The 16,736-nt window shown below is 43.0% G+C and overlaps 1 protein-coding gene across 2 annotated transcripts in view; it reads right to left on the minus strand.

The window, feature by feature from the left end:
• The window catches only part of GBE1 (1,4-alpha-glucan branching enzyme 1), a 153,406-nt gene that overhangs the window by 33,763 nt on the left and 102,907 nt on the right, over window positions 1-16,736 (minus strand). For both annotated transcript variants that reach the window (XM_029588010.1, XM_029588011.1), the window contains 2 exons: window positions 16,334-16,444; window positions 7,772-7,943 (listed from right to left, as the gene is read on the minus strand). In XM_029588010.1, coding sequence (XP_029443870.1) covers window positions 7,772-7,943; window positions 16,334-16,444 — 283 coding nt within the window. The remainder of the gene's footprint in view (window positions 1-7,771; window positions 7,944-16,333; window positions 16,445-16,736) is intronic.

Raw genomic sequence — 16,736 nt, forward strand, 5'->3', positions numbered from 1 at the left:
GGAATGTGCCTGCGGATGGAGAGATCCTGGAGTATGGGAAACCACACTTGGCGTGGCCAGTGAGGTGCTATCAGAATCAAGGCTCCCTTGTCCTGACGGAGCTTCACGAGAGTCTTCGAGAGAAGAGGAAGTGGAGGGAATGCATAAAGCAGACCGGTTGCCCACAAGAGGGAGAATGCATCTCTGGGCTGAGAGTGCTCGCTCCGAATGAGGGAGCAGTAATTGTCCACTTTGTGGTTCTGAGGGGACGCAAAGAGGTCTATTTGGGGATGACCCCACTGATGGAAGAGAGAGGTCGCTACCGAGGGATCGAGAGACCACTTGTGCGGTTGGAAGACATGACTCAGTTTGTCTGCCAAGACATTGTGCACTCCCGGCAAATAGGTGGCCCTGAGGTGCATCGAGTGGGAGAGCGCTTCCACCCAAACCTGCGCAGCTTCCTGACACAGAAGGAAGGAGCCTGTGCCTCCCTGCTTGTTGATGTACCACATGGCCACCTGGTTGTCCGTCTGAATCAGGATGACGTGATTTGATAGGCAATCCTGAAAAGCTCTGAGAGCATATCGCATTGCTCGAAGCTCCAGGAAATTTATCTGGTGTTTGGCTTCCTCTGGAGACCAAAATCCTTGTGACTGTAGATCGTTCACATGAGCTCCCCACCCAAGATTGGAAGCGTCTGTGGTGAGTATGAGTTGAGGATCTGGTAGGTGAAAAGGCTGTCCCTGGAGGAGATTGTTCTGATCTTTCCACCAGGTGAGAGACAGACGGAGTGCGTCGGTGATGTGGACAACGGGTGACAGAGGCTGAGTCGCTTGAATCCATTGTGACCTCAGAGTCCAATGCATGACTCTCATGGGCAGGCGGGCCATTGGTGTGAGATGGACTGAGGACGCCATGTGTCTGAGAAGGACAAGGAATTGCCAAGCTGTTGCTGTATATTGAGACTGCAACTGGTGAGCGAGGGACACGAGGGTTTGCACTTGTTGTTGAGGTAGAAAGGCTTTTGCCTGTAAGGTGTCCAAGTCTGCCCCAATGAACGACAAGGCTTGAGATGGTACTAAATAGGATTTCTCATAATTGATGAGAAATCCTAGAGAAATTAGAGTGTGTAGGGTCAAATCCAGGGACGATCGAGCAGCTTGCTGGGTTGGGGCCTTGATTAACCAGTCGTCTAGATAGGGGTAGATGTGAACACCTTCTTTCCTGAGAAAGGCTGCGACAACTATGAGACATTTGGTAAAGACTCATGGTGCCGATGCTAGGCCGAATGGAAGCACCCGGTATTGATAGTGCCTTGGGCCTACTAAAAACCTGAGGTACTTGCGATGAGCTGGAGCTATCGCAATGTGGGTGTATGCGTCCTGGAGATCCAAGGAGCAGAGCCAGTCTTCTCTTTGTAGAAGAGGTAGAAGCGAGCCCAACCCCTTGAACCTTTCCCGGTGAAGGTACTTGAGGGCACATAGGTCCAGAATTGGACGAAGCCCCCCGGATTTTTTGGGGATCAAAAAGTACCGGGAATAGAACCCTAGGCCTTTTTGCGAAAGAGGAACGGGTTCTATTGCCCTTAACTGGAGAAGAAGAGAAACTTCCTGCTCCAGAAGGACAGAGTGGTCGGTTACTCTCCACACTTGTAGAGGTGGTGATTCCGGTGGAAGAGCAAGAAAGTTCAGGTGGTAACCCTGAGCAATGATTGCTAGCCCCCATTAGTCGGTTGTGATTGATTGCCACATGCCGTGAAAGTGGCACAATCGACCTCCCACTGGTATGCCTGGCAGAGGAATCAGGCTGCTGCTCTCTAAGGGAAAGTAAAAAACCTGAAGCAGGCCCTGGCTGGGGAGCTGCTTGTGGCTTTTGCTTCCGGGGCTGGCGAGGCTGAGATTTTTGATAAGGCCTCGTAACTCGGGACCTTGTTGGTGGAGGATAGTACTTCCTTGGGCGGAAGAATGACTTCTTAGAGTCCTTCTTGAAGGGCTGTCTAGAAGGGAAGTCAGAAGGTATCGATGAGAGCCTTTTGAGGGTCTCATGATGGTCCTTTAATTCAGCCACTATTTGCGGAATCTGTTCACCGAACAGATTATCTCCTATACAGGGCAGGTCAGAGAGCCTGTCTTGTACTTCTGGGCGAAGGTCAGAAGACTTGAGCCAGGCCCAGCGTCTTGCCGAGATGGCAGTTGCAGATTCTCTAGTGGAGGTGTCGAAGATATCGTAAGCTGTTCTTATCTCATGCTTTTTCCTGTCTCAAACCCCTTGTTGATAAGGATTTGAAGATGTTCTTGGAATTGGTCAGGCAGGGTTTCAGAGAAGTCCTGTATTTGCTTGAAAATGACCCTGTTGTACTGGGTCATGTACAGCTGATAAGAAGCAATTTTGGAGTTGAGCATGGCCCCTTGGAACACTCGTCGACCAATATTGTCTAGGAACTTGTGTTCCTTGACAGGAGGGGTAGAGGAGTGAGGCTTCGTCCTTTTTGCTTTCTTTTGAATTGATTCTACCACAACTGAGTGGTGGTCAAGCTGAGATTTTTGAAAGCCAGGGGCTGACTGCACTAAATACGTAGTGTCAGCCTTCCATCTTACAATGGCTCTTTTCAGATTATACCCATATTGTCATTCCAGATAGCATTCCTACTTGCAGCTTATCAATCCGCAGTTTTTTCTAGTCTGAACCATGTTTAGCTATTGTTTAGCTTGTTACACAAAAATATCACACTATTTATTGTTTATGGTGATACCATTCTCCCAGTTTTAGTTGATCCAAGTTAATATTCCTTATTCAATGTAATAGCATTCTTACATGCCTATTAATGTTAAAATGTAAACCGAATTGATTTGTAACTTTGCTACATGAATTTCGGTATATAAAAATGCTAAATAAATAAATACTGGGGCAATGGATCCAGGGTTTTCCCAGTTCTTTTTGAGGAGGTCAAGAAGAACTTGAATGGGAATAGAAGTGATTACTTTAGGGGCATCCAGGAACTGGAGAAGCTCCATCATCTGGTGCTTATCATCTTGCTCCGTCTGAAGCTGAAAAGGGACCAATTCTGACATTTCCTTCACAAAATTAATAAAAGAAAGGTCCTCTGGAGGAGAATGCTTTCTATTTTCAGTAGGAGAGGGAGGTGAAGGTAAGTCATCGGCATCTGTGGAAGTATCATCACCCCAGGTGTCATAAGGATCAGCAGACTGACCTGTAGGACGAGAAGGGGGTTGGATACCCGAAGGACCCGGCTGAGGCTCTGAGAAAATCGAAGGAATCACTGGGGCACCGTGGACACCCTGGCGCCGATGTGCGTATCGCTTCCGATGAATGAATCTGTGGCGAGGGACGACATGGCATCGATGGCTGAGGCAATACCCCTGAAGGAGGAATGCGGAACAGTGTTTCTCCTCCCGATGAAGCTGTCATTGGGGAGCGCACTGGAGCCATCGGAAACCCGGGAATCACCAGTGGAAGGGCAGTCATGAGCGCTTCCATCCGGGATAGCAGCGGTGCCAGCGCTGCTGGAATCGGGTCGGTGAATGGTTCCACTCTCTGTGCCGGTGTCGGAGGAACCTGGAGTCGTTGCATCGCCTTGTTGATGGCCTCCTGGACCAGCCGGTCCAGTTCTTCCCGGAGACCTGGGGCAATCACCCTTGGCTCTGTGACGGAAGAGGGAGGCTGAGGCACAGTCGGAGGGACCACCTTTACAGGCGGAATTGCGACTTCCAAACCCCGATCGGGTTGAGGGCTGCCTCGATGTCCCGGTCGCAGGAGTGGTCGGTGTCATTCCTGGACGGGGCTTCTTCGATGGTGGCTCGGACGGTGGTGAGGTCGATGATTTTGCTCCCTCGACGGTCCGAGACTTACGATGCCGGTGGCGATGTTTCTCCCTACGATCCCCTCGATCTTGAGGGGGAGAAACGGAAGTCGATGGCCGTGACTACGTCGATGGCGAGCGGTCACCGGACGGTTGTCGATGCTGGTGAGACTTCGACAGTGCTGGTTCCGATGACGTCGATGCGATGGACGGAGTCGGGGTGTGAGCACGGAAAAGGAGTCCCATCTTCTCCATTCTGGCTTTGCGACCTTTTGGTGTCATGAGGGCACATTTGGTGCAAGTCAGGACATCATGCTCACGGCCTAACCACATTATACAGACTCCATGAGGGTCTGTGATAGACATGGTGCGAGTACAGTCCGGGCACCGATGAAACCCCGATGCCATGGCCAAAGAAAAATCGACCGCGGTACAGTCGACCGCCAGTAGGCCGCGAGGGCGAAACTAGACAGTAATCGACGAAAACCGGTGAAAAACTTACCGGAGTACCGCGGCCTGAGAAAAGTTAGAGGAAGTTTAATTAACTTCGTGAGGAAAATTCCTGTCAGGAATCTCTTCAGAGCTCCTAAACCGCGAGGCTACTGCTGCGCGGAAAAAAGAAGACTGAAGGGGGACCCCTGCTGGCTGCAGGGTTGGTGCCATGCTGGGCATGCCCAGTGGGGGCCAGTCAAAGTTCTGGAAACTTTGATAGAAGTTTTTCCGTGATTGGGCTCCATCCTGATGATGTCACCCATATGTGAGGACTACCATCCTGCTTGTCCTGTGAGAAAAATGGTATCTTCTCTAACCAAATTACTTGATTTGGCTTAAAACAGTATAGACTGGCCACGGTTGCAGAGAGGATGCTGAGCTCGATGGACCTTTGTCTGACCCAGAATAACACTTATGTTCTGGGCTTCTTTTTTTTTTTTTTAATAGTAAAAAGGACACTTTTTGTCCATCTCTTCTAACTGCAGCTAGCTTTTGCTTTAATAGAGCTATAGTGAAAACAGTTTAACTGTTATAACATTCTAATTGCCTCAGCTTGCAGGCGAAGAAATTTCTAAGGTTTCACAACAGTCACTAGGACAGGCACAGTTTGTGGTACAACTGTGTAGCACAGAAGAGTTTGGGAGTAATTTTGTAGCATTTATTATTTCTATCTACTTTGCTTTTTTAAATAAGCTCCTATATTTGGGAACGCCTGGTCAATTTCAAAAGTAATCATTTATTTATTGCTGTTTTAAAATGACACACAAATAACATAACTATGTAGATCCAAAAGATAGACTGGAAATGGATTAACAAAGAGGCAAATTAAATGAAACACTGATGAGTATGAATTTTTACATTTGAGGATCCAAGATGGTGACCTGAGCATAAATGACAGTGCATGGGCCCCCAAGTTGTTTTTCTTTAAATCAATCTTTTTGTTGAAGTTTTTTTTACCTTGTCTGATCAGATGGGGAAGCATTTATTGCGTTCAGTCTCAGATGGCTTCGACCCTCTGTGCCTCACCTTTCTCTCTGCTCTCCCCGCTAGCCTTGGGAAGATGGCTACTGCCGCATCTGCGTGCCGCTCTCTCCGGCGTCCCCGGAACGGCAATGGCAAGGCAATCCATCATGTGTCTCCTAGGGTGCGCACGCCACCGATGTCTTTATCCACGTCATGGGGGGAATCTCGGGGGCGTCCCCCTCGAGTGATGTCACGCCATCCGGGTATTTAGCCTGCCCTTCGTTTGCTAACAAACCGAATTAGCAAGGATTGGATACGCCTCCGGTCTGAGCTACTCTGCCGTTTCCTTGCTGCCGCTGGAAGCTCTCTCTCTGCCCTTCGGGGTATTTCTCTAACCTGGGTATCCGCTCCTCGGGGGCCCTTTGCTTTCTTTCAGGTGCCTATCAGGGATCAGGTACTCGCTCCTCGAGGGCCTGCTCTCCCTGCCTCGGTGCCTGTAATCCAACTATTTCTGCCTGATGGGATCTCCATCTATACAGCTACCAACTTAGTGAGTAATCTAACATTGTCAGTCTGTGTCATCTACAGCTCACACTGGGAACCTGCATCCAGAACTCCCTATATACCATCATTGTGAGATGGGTCTCCTCTGCCGAGGGCCCCTAGGACTGCTACCACTGGATCACCTCACTACTGCCACCTCTGGTGGTACACATCAGTTGTACAATAAAGACAAATCTCTGTGTTTGTGCGTCTCGACTCTAGCCTAGTACTGTGGTTCCTCACGGGGCTCCTCCCCGTGGGAATGGCCATCACCACAGCACCCAAGAATCCACTCCAACACCTCAAAACCACAACAGCATTAATGAGCTGTGAAGGGGGAATTCTCTGTTCCTCTTGGGTCACAGCTTCACCAGGCTTCCATTCTTGAGCAATGCACAACAACTTGCATTTGGCAACCACCAGAGAGTCCTGCTTAGCTGGGTGTGGAGCTTCCTGTTTGCAGGCAGCTGATGATTCTCTTAACCCTGATGCCCAATAGCTCTGATTTTGCAATCTCCTGTGGTCTTGGAAAGTAAGGCGCAGCCTGGGGGTTAGACGCTAAGTCCAAGACAATGATCCCAGTGAGAAAGGGAAAGAGGATGGAGGAATTCTCCCCCTTTGGATCTGGGGCAGACCTGTTTAGGCTCTTCGGAGATGTCCAAGGTGATCGTTGGATTGAAGGTTAGGATCCCTATGGTTAAGCCTGTCAACATCACAATAGAGTTGATTTAGAGTACGCTTGTTTCACTTAAACATTCAGGGACATGAAGCTCAAATAGCTGGTTTTGAAAAGAGGTTTGATGAAATGGAGGCTTCTATCCTGCAAGTGAACAAGGTGTAAACAAGATTTGATACAGGACTAATCAAGTGTATTTCACACTTGAAAATTTAGAAAAATCAGCCAAATCTTTGAATTTGCATATTTTGAATTTCCATTTGTGAAGATGTCACCACGCAAATTATTGAGAATGTATCTTAAAGAGGTGTTGTATATACCGGTACTTCAGACCAGTATTCCTCCAGAGGCTTGCCTGGTTGGAGGGACCCTTGCTGAGGCCTCTACGGACAGCTTGGATGTTTCTGGTTTTTTGGAAAGATCTCAAGTGGTGGTTAATAAGGCAATGCTTTTAATTATGCTTGTATTTCCACAAGATCGAAATTCTATTTTTAGATTATATTTTCAGCATCACAAGCAGTAATGATTTTTCCTGAACTAACTAAGGCCATTCAGGAGTACAGGAAGGAGTTTTTATCCATGCCGTTTGAAATATTGGCTCTAGGGACAGTTATTTGTTACAATCTCTCTATAAATGTATTATTACCCTGTTTGATACAAAGTATTCCTTTTTTGAGCCTAAATAATTGAGATCCTTTTTGGACTCCAAGAGGGGTCAACCTTGAGTAAGATCTGTTGTATTACATAAGGCCAATGACATTTTCTTTGGGTTCTCCTCAATTTGGTGAACTTCAGTACATTTTATTTTGTTTAATTTGGTTTTTCATATTAAGTTTTGTGTTATGTATTTTTTTGTTTTTCTTTCAAATACTGGTTTGTAAGTGAAGTATTTAACATTCAATAAAGATAAAGTAAAAAAAAAAAAAAAAAAAAAGGTACATTTGCTTAAAAATCATAAATGCAAACGTAAAAAACTAAATAAACCCTCACTACCCCCCCCCCCCAAATATCTTCCTTCTGCTAGCGAGGACTAAAAGAACCTTGACAGCTCTGCTGCTCTGGCTGGTGGGAAGATTTGGGGGGGTCCATTCTCCCCAAATTTTAAATGTGTTATATCTACACTGTATGCTATGATTACTGGGGAGAGAGGGGAGATATTAAATGAGATACTAAAAGCAGGAAACTATGAAAATCTGAATTATATAAAATTTGAAACACAAGTTAAGAATGTTAATATATTGATAACTATTGCAACTTATTTCTTCAAATTCAATGCATTTACATACAATAATACTCACCCATGAAGTTGAGATAGCCTTCACCCCCCAGTGCATGAGTGATAAGACGCACCATTTTATGAAGCTGAATTCCACGATCGATAACATGAGTGAAAGGAGACATAACGCTCATGTTTGAATACATTTCTGCATCCATCAGCCAAAATGCGAGTGTCTTATCTCCAACCAAGGCCTTCAGAAATAAAGAAATGGGTTAACATTAAATCCCCATTGTGCTTAGTCAGTACTGAATTTCATTTATGTTTGAAATAAGCACATATAGGGAAATCTTTACAATTAGGATATTAGTAATGAAATGTCTTTATTAGAACAATAGAGACCTGCCTTTTCTGGACATTTTTATAGCAACATCAAAATGGATGTTCTGATTATACAGAACACAAACATTATGCTCATGATCTAATGCAGGGGTGGCCAACTCCGGTCCTCCAGTGCAACAAACAGGCCTGGTTGTCAAGATATCCACAATGAATATGTATGAGATATCTACAGAGAAAGGAGACAGTGCATGCAAATTTATCTCATACATACTCATTGTGGATAACCTGAAAACCAGATCTGTTTGAGGCCCTTGAGAACTGGAGCTGGCCACACCTGTTTTAAGGCAATTATAACTGTTGACTACTGCCAAAGTACATTTTGTCTAACAGGACATAACACAGCCAGTTGCTTACTTTCAGCAGCCCAACTACTTAATTCCTCCTTACTATCCCTCTCCTCCTATAACCATCTCACAATGTTCAACACAGTCTTATAGAGACTTTTTATGGGGATGCATGACCACAGCATGGATTATATACCATTAATTAAACTAACTTCATCATAACCACATAAATATAATATGAGAAGCATCCTATATACTAAGGCTGGACACCGGGACACACAGCAACAGCTTTTGAACATCTTTTGGGGGATTTGAAAGGTCAGTTAGAAGACATGAAAATAGGAGCTGGTATAGGGCTGCATGTGGGAGTTTGTATGTGCATCTACTCAAAGTGGAGAAGTCTCAACTGGGCAGAATGGATGGGCCATTTTGGTATATCTGCTATCATTTACTATGTTAATATCTGTTGACATATTGTCCATATCCAAGGAATTTTCGCTCTATTGTAGAGTTAGCTGTAGAAGCAAACCATTTGATGAGATGCTATGAGGTGGCTATTCGATGCTACTCCTTTGTCCTTAGCGTTGTGTTTGCTTTCTTGCTTGTGGAGTACCATAATAGGTTTGTGGAGGCTCTACCCCAATTACTGAAGATCAGGAATGGCCATACTCTTGTCCTTATACTGTTCTATCAGGGAAAAGTTCCATCCTAGCAACAGCAGCCAAGACATAGCCAGATCTCCTCTGTCATTTACAGTTAATCACCTGCTGATAAAGGAGGCAGGACCACAAGATCTGTATGAACCTCTGAGCCCCACCCACGTAACATACATTCTTTCAGCTGTTCACCCTTAATGGATGCTTACATCCATTACCTTGCAGCAAACAGGATTTCACTTAACCTCTCTCACCCCTACCCTTACTATTGCCCTTTCCAACTGTACCAAGTACATTTCTTCAAAGTTTTGATTACTACCACCTCTGCTGGTAGGCTATTACAGAACTTGCCACCTTCTCAAAGAAATATTTCTTCTGAGCCTCTCTTTGTCATTTTAGTAACATAGAAAATGACAGCAGATAAAGAACAAATGGTCCAGCCAATCTGCTCACTATTGCTTATGGTAGTAACTGCTGCTTCGTGCTGGTTACGCCTATGTAGAAATGTTACAGCTAAAGCTAATATTGGTTACCCTGTTTTGTCATTACCATCTTCTAGCCTCTAGGGATCTGCAGTGTTTATCCCATGCCCTTTTGAATGCCAATACTGTTGCCATCTTCACCATCTTTCCTGGGAGCGCATTCCAGGCATCCACCATCCCTCTCTGTGAAGAAATATTTTCTGATGTTGGTTCTCAGTCTTCTCCCTTGGAGTTTCATATCGTGACCCCTAATTCCAGTTTCATTTCCATTGGAAAGTTTTGATGTTTGTGCATCATCAAAATCTTTCAGGTATCCAAAGGTCAGTAACATATCTCCTCTGCACCTTCTCTCCTTCAGGGTACACATGTTAAGATCTTCTGTCTCTCCTCATAAGTCTTCCAAATACAGACATCAGACCTTATTGGTTGCCTTTCTTTGTACTGCTTCCCATCCTGTCTTTATCATTTTTGAGATATGGTCTCCAGAACTGAAAATAGTACACTAGGTGAGGCCTCACTAAAGACCTGTATAAGGGCATTATCATATTTTTCCTACTTATTTGTCTCTCTGCAGCCCAGCATCCTTGGACTATAGCCATCAACCTGTCACATTGCTTTGTTGCCTTCAGATCTTCAGACATCATCACCCCAAAGTCCTTTTCACAGAATGTGCATATTAGTATTTCACTCCCAATCACAAATGGCTCTTTTGGATTACTGCACCCCAGCTGCATGACTCTGCACTTCTTGGCACTGAATCCCAGTTGACAAACCTTCGACCAATCTAAGTTTTCTTAAATCACTTTTCATTCTCTCCACTCCTTCAGGTGTGACAATTCTACTGCAGCTCCCTCCAGAATGCCATTCACCAAAATACTGAATAGAACCGGTCCCAAAACTGATCCTTGATGCATTCCACTTAGCACCGTTCTTTCTTCAGAGTATGTTCCATTTACCAGTACACGCAGTCAACCAATTGGTAATCTATTCTATTACCTTGGCACTCATTCCCATGCTTATTTTATTCATGAGCCTCCTATTCGGGAGCATATCAAAAGCCTTTCTGAAATCCAAGTAAATCATGTTGATTGCTCTTCCTTGATCTAATTCTCTAGTCACTCAATCAATAAAATCAGATTCATATGGTGAAACCATATTGTCTTGGGTCTAGCAACCCACCAGACTGTAAATAGTTCACTATCCTTTCCTTCAGTAGAGCCTTCATTAATTTTCCCACCACTAAGTAAGGCTATCCACTCTGTAGTTTCCAGCCTCCTCTCTGCTCCCATCTTTGTGAAGCGGGATCACCAATGCTCTTCACCAATCTTGTGACACCACTTGTTTCCAGGATTCTGTTGAACAAGTCTTTCAGCAGACCCGCCAGCACATCTCTGAGCTCCCTTAGTATCCTGGGATGTATCTTATCTGGACCCATGGCCTTGTTCACTTTCAGTTTTCCTAGCACTTCCCATAAATTTTGTACTGTAAATGGGGTTGTATCTACACCAACTACGATCCATGCTCTTGTCAAGCAGCAATGTTTCTTCACGACCCTTTATCCTGGAATTTTTTTTTTAAATGGAAAATGCCATCTTCTTGAACTGTATTGAAGCCTGTTAAATATGTTATCACCATCCTCTCTTTCCTATAGCACGTACATTTTGCATTCCTTAAGCTTCTTTGTAGAGTTTGTAGTGCAAACCCTGTACTATATTGGTAGTCTTTCTCCAAACTGCTTCAATTCTTTCAATATTCTTAAAAAGCATGGTTAATAGAACTGAACATAGTAAACACAGTACTTGAGTTGGGATCCCACAAAAGACATATACAAGGTCGCTTCTACCTCCTGTTTTCTGATGGCAATACCTCTTCCTTATGCACCTGAGAATACACAGTTTTTCTGCTGCTTTATTATATTGACTAGTAATATTCTGGCCATCTGAAACAGTTACCTCTAGCACTCTTTCTTGGTTGGCAGTTGCCACTTATTGTCCTCCTCATTGATCAACTGACTAATGGATTTTTGTATCTTACATGGCCAAAATGGAGCTCCTTATCTTTGCCCCTAAGCCCACTTCCCCAATTTCCTCCTTTCTCTGTTTCTGTGGATAACACGGTCATCGCCCCTGTCCCATCAGCTTGTAACCTTGGAGTCCTCTTCAACTCCTCTCTCTCCTTCTCTACGCATATCCAAAACACTGCTAAAACATGTTTCTTTCTAACATTGCCAAAATCCATCCTTTCCTTTCTGAACACACTGCCAGAACTCTTATCCACTCTCTCTCATCTCCTCCCGCTTAAGACTATTGCAACCTGCTCCTCACAGGTCTCCCAGCAAGTCATCTCTCTCCACTGCAATCTGTCCTAAATTCAGCTGCATGACTCATCTTTTGCCAAAGTTGCTATACTCACATAAACCCTCTTCTGAAATCACTGCATTGGCTCCCTATCCATTCCCACATACAGTTCAAGCTCTTCTTTCTCACCTACAAATGCCTTCACTCTGCAGCACCTCACTATCTCTCCTCACTTATCTCTCTCTACACCCCTCCTCATGCACTCCGCTTATCGGATAAGTGACTTTATCTGTGCCCTTCTCCGCTACTGCCAATTCTAGACTCTGTGCTTTCCACCTAGCTGTGCCATGTGCTTGGAATAGTCTTTCTGAACTGGTGCGTCATGCTCCCACTCTTGCCATGTTTAAATCCCTTCTAAAAAGACCCACCTTTTTGAAACCGCTTTTAAATCTTATGCCTGATTGTCTGCTTTTAGTCTTGACTAACTTTCTTTTAACCAAGTCTCTTGTCCTATATGTTTGTCTTATTAGACTAAGCTCTAGTGAGCAGAGACTATCTTTTTGTATATTTGTAGGGTGCTGCATTTGTCATGTAGCACTATAGAAATATTAAATAGTAGCTGTAGAACAGATTACTGTGTGTATATATTTATCCATATAGATATATACACACACTTTTTTTTTTTTTAAACAAACTACTTCTAAATGACCATTTTCTCAGATTTTCCCCTTTCATTTTTTCTATCCTTCCTCAGTGTGTCTAATTTGTTACAGATATGCATTTCATCTACAAACAGGTATATTTTTTCTCCCCAAGTCCCTCTGCAATGTTGGTAATAAAGAGGCTGATGTAATAAGGTGTGCTAATTTTAACAGGTTTTATTTCTGTTTTAACACACATTTTTCAGCGATAAGCAAACATTTAAAATACTTCTATACTGCAGAATCCAAAGTTCTATGTGGTTTACAAAGATAAAAATATCCATAACAACTCTGTTATTTAACAGAGGTTTTAACTGCTAAAAAAAAAAATTGTGTTAAGCTAATCGGTGCAAAAATTAATTCGGGTTCATGCAAATCCCATGTAAATGAAGGCATTAACTATTCCTCAGCAATGCAGGAAGGTACGTTAAAGGGCAGAGAGCGAAAAACACCTTTTTTTTTTTTTTTTTTAATGCTGGAAATTTAACTCCTGGGTCAGAGCAAGAATAAAACTTAACTCACATTTCTGATGGCCATGTTATACTATTGCTGTGTCCAGTGTGGTAGTGTCTACCTGCTTCTATTAGACTGAGCATAACAGAATAACTTTGGCCACCAGAAATGTGTTTACACTCCAACTCAGACCCAAGAATTTAATTTCCAGTGTAAGATCTCATGGCAGGCACACACATCTGAACAGTATACCAGTGCTGTGCATCCCAAATTTGGCATAATGTTGAACTTTAGATGACCACTCCAGGAAGCTTACACTTTGTTCAGCTAGATGTAAAAGCCTACTCCAGAGAGCAAATTCTTGCATCCAAGGCCATTTTGGAGAGGAATGGCAAGTACAATTAAAGTATAAGACCTCATGGGCAGGTACCTACAGCTAGCTTAATAAAGCATGAACTCCCGGGGAGGGGGGGGAGGAGGAGGAGGAAGGGGCACTTGCAGCTGAACAGGATGCTAAAGTTGGCTGCAAGGACTTTCTCCACACAACCTATGCCAACTGTTTCTGTGCCAAAGTTATGTGTGGACATTAACTTTGCCCAGAATGAACTTATTTTACATTTTGTTTCTCAGCAACACAAGCAAGTGAAGAAGATTCACGGCTGAGTGGCAGCAGCATTACCTGACCCCGCCTAATTCATCAGCACCAGACATCCAGCCAGCTGACTTTGTATATCTTAAAGTGTTTTAGTGAAAGAACTTAGCAAAAAGGCCTTGACCCACAGTAACTGCCTTTTGTACATGAGGTTGTATTCCCATGCAGCCATGACCCTTTCAGGGCCTGCCTGAACTCTACTAGAAGGGATTCATTGGGCTTCCACGTTAGATAAGTGTTTTATCACTAAGGAGAGATACCTCTGTTGCAATGACGCTGAGCAATGCCTCTTGCGCTCTGGCCCAGATCATCGCCATATTGACTACCCCAAAGAAGGATAGATATGCAGTCTGATCTCCATACTGTGATGAGGTCTGAATCTCAACGATTGCTGGGTATGTACTCACCTTTTGACTACAATTACTTCAACGTTTTCCTTCACTTCAAGTCTTTATTGTTGTTTTGGCAAGTCTTACCACCATAGGGGATTACAACCTCACATACAAAGGCCTTGCCTCAGTTCCTTTGCATTTACTCCCATGGTATGGAACAGTTTGATTGGTGTTTCCAAGATATCTCAAGCAAGAATATGAACTCACAAGAGTCCTCCCATGAAGATGACTATCCATTCTGCCTTTTTACTATTAAGGTTCATTTGGATGGAACCTGTACCCTTCCCCTGGTTGGACCAAAAATGGGATTTGTAACATGAACTGATTCATCTCTTCTTTAGTCAATTCCAGTGGACATTTATTACAATTCAACCTTTCCAAATCTGTTATCTCCAGAAGGACTATGATGAATATCAATCTATCTCAAACTACCTGGTCTTAGCAAAACTGTACGACTTCTGATGTGGTTTTTCTAGAGCCTGTATCAGGGTGGCTCTGTACTTTAATTCATATGAATGGTACAAATCCATGACTTTCCTCAGTAAGAAGACAGTGGAAGACATATCCTTCCAATTGCATTAATGGACTGATAAACACAATGGATGCCAGGCATCTTCTTAATTGGAAATAGGGCCTTTCAGAGATTTTTTTTTTCAAATAAAACTTCCCAAATCACTATAGGATATATCATCCTCAACTTTTCTGTTCATCGCCATATCAGTACTTCCGGGACAACTTCCATTTTCCTTCATCATCTAAATATCCATCCCAACACAAGTGATTAAAAATATGTTGACTGACTCTACTGAACCCAGATGGGGGCCACAAATTTATGTGCTATTGGAGTAGAACTGGAAGTGTTCGTGAAAAATTTGTCCTCCATGAGCCTCGTGGTCGGTGTGGGGACCCGTCTGGGGTGAGTTTTAACTTGTTAGGCCTTACCCCAGCGGGTCTCCGGCACCGAACGCGCAGGCCTGCACTCCGTTGGGTCGGCGGTGAAAGAGCGCGGCGCCGGCGAGAGGAGAAATTTAAATGCCCGCTTGGGACAGCCCGATTGGCTGTCTGAAGATCACTTGATTGGCTGGCTGTGCGGCTGGAAGCCGGAAGTAAAGCGCTGCAGGAGAAGGGCTCGGGCTGGCGGCGTGGGAGCCTCATGGTCGGTGTGGGGACCCGTCTGGGGTGAGTTTTAACTTGTTAAAACTACAAAATGTATGAAGGTTTACAAAATGTATGAAGGTTTATGTAAGTGTTAAAAGGACAGAGATAGCATGGTTTGCATAAGGTAGCTTAGTTCACGTAGCTAGACAATTGTGCAAATCACAAAAAGGGGAGAAATTTATAGAACTTTAGAAAGCTCAGCTTAGCCTGTATTTGTGTTTTTCACTGTTTAGCTAATCAGTAGTGCACAGGTCTCATGAAAATAAGCAAAAAAATACCTTAACACTGTGAACTATATTTATTTATTTATTTAGAGTTTTTATATACCGACCTTCTCGATATACATAATCGAATCAGGTCGGTTTACATAGAACAAAACTTTCGCAAGTAAGGCGATACATTAAACAATAAAACAGAGTATTGAACTAAAGAGTACAGCATAACATTAAACAATAAACGGCGAATAGAACAATAAAACGTAAATCAATAAATATTAAATCTTATGTATAGATATATATATATAAATGTATATATATAAATAAATATATAAAATATAAATGAACTATAGTAATCCTTTTTCATAAGGAGAAGCTAGAATGATGTTCTAGCAGGCTAAAACTAGAATTTGTTTTTCTCTAAGAAGTAATAGTTTGTGGTGAAGACTGATAGGTAGGAATAATACTGACACGCCCTAAAGTAGTGATAGTGAATGAACAAGTGTATATTAAATAATGAAGTACTGATTACTGTTGATTCCTATTGTATCAGCCAAGGCGATAATGCCATGTACTTCCTGAAACTCTGACTGCTTCTGCATTTCTCACTTGTATACAAGATTGCATAATAAAAGAAACATTGCTGAATTAAATGGGTGTGGTTTCATTATGAATCACTCAAAAGATGGTCAGCCGAGTCCTCGGGGTTCCCGAATTGGAGTAGACACCTCGACAATATTTTATTTTATGGATGTGCCTTCAACTATTGTTATCCATCTATAGCAGTGTTCTCTGAATTAGGCAGGCTATACATCAAATTAAAGTAAAAGTAAGAAGTAATTCTTGGTTATATTCAGGTTTTGGAACATTAAAAAAACATGACATTTAGTATTAACTCTAGCTTATAAAATGTACTTTGTATCATTGATTCTTCTTGAAACTTTAAAGTTACCTGATCATGGCTTTCTGCATATGAAATATATTTTTCATTATATCGTCTGTTGGTGAGAGTATGCACTATATTTCCAATATTCCAGTCTTCATCTTTCAGTTCTTTCAGGATCTGTAAAGCAGAAATAAATACATAAATTTACTATATATAATACCAAAACTCAAGGTAATTCTGTTTTAGTAAACCTTGTAATACCATTTTATATATGGTTTACTTTTTGAAGTATTGATGAGCAACTTGAGCATAGTACCTTTTGCTTTATTCTACGCTTTTCTTAATTTTAATACCTTTTATTGATCAAGTTGCTGTGTTTGTAGAGGCAAATAGGATTTAATTTCTAAAAATCATTATACTTTGAAATATTTTATTTTTCTACCACATAAGTCTCCAGCCTGTCTCTGTC

Source organism: Rhinatrema bivittatum, chromosome 2 (assembly GCF_901001135.1).
Source record: "Rhinatrema bivittatum chromosome 2, aRhiBiv1.1, whole genome shotgun sequence".
Taxonomy (NCBI): Eukaryota; Metazoa; Chordata; class Amphibia; order Gymnophiona; family Rhinatrematidae; genus Rhinatrema; species Rhinatrema bivittatum.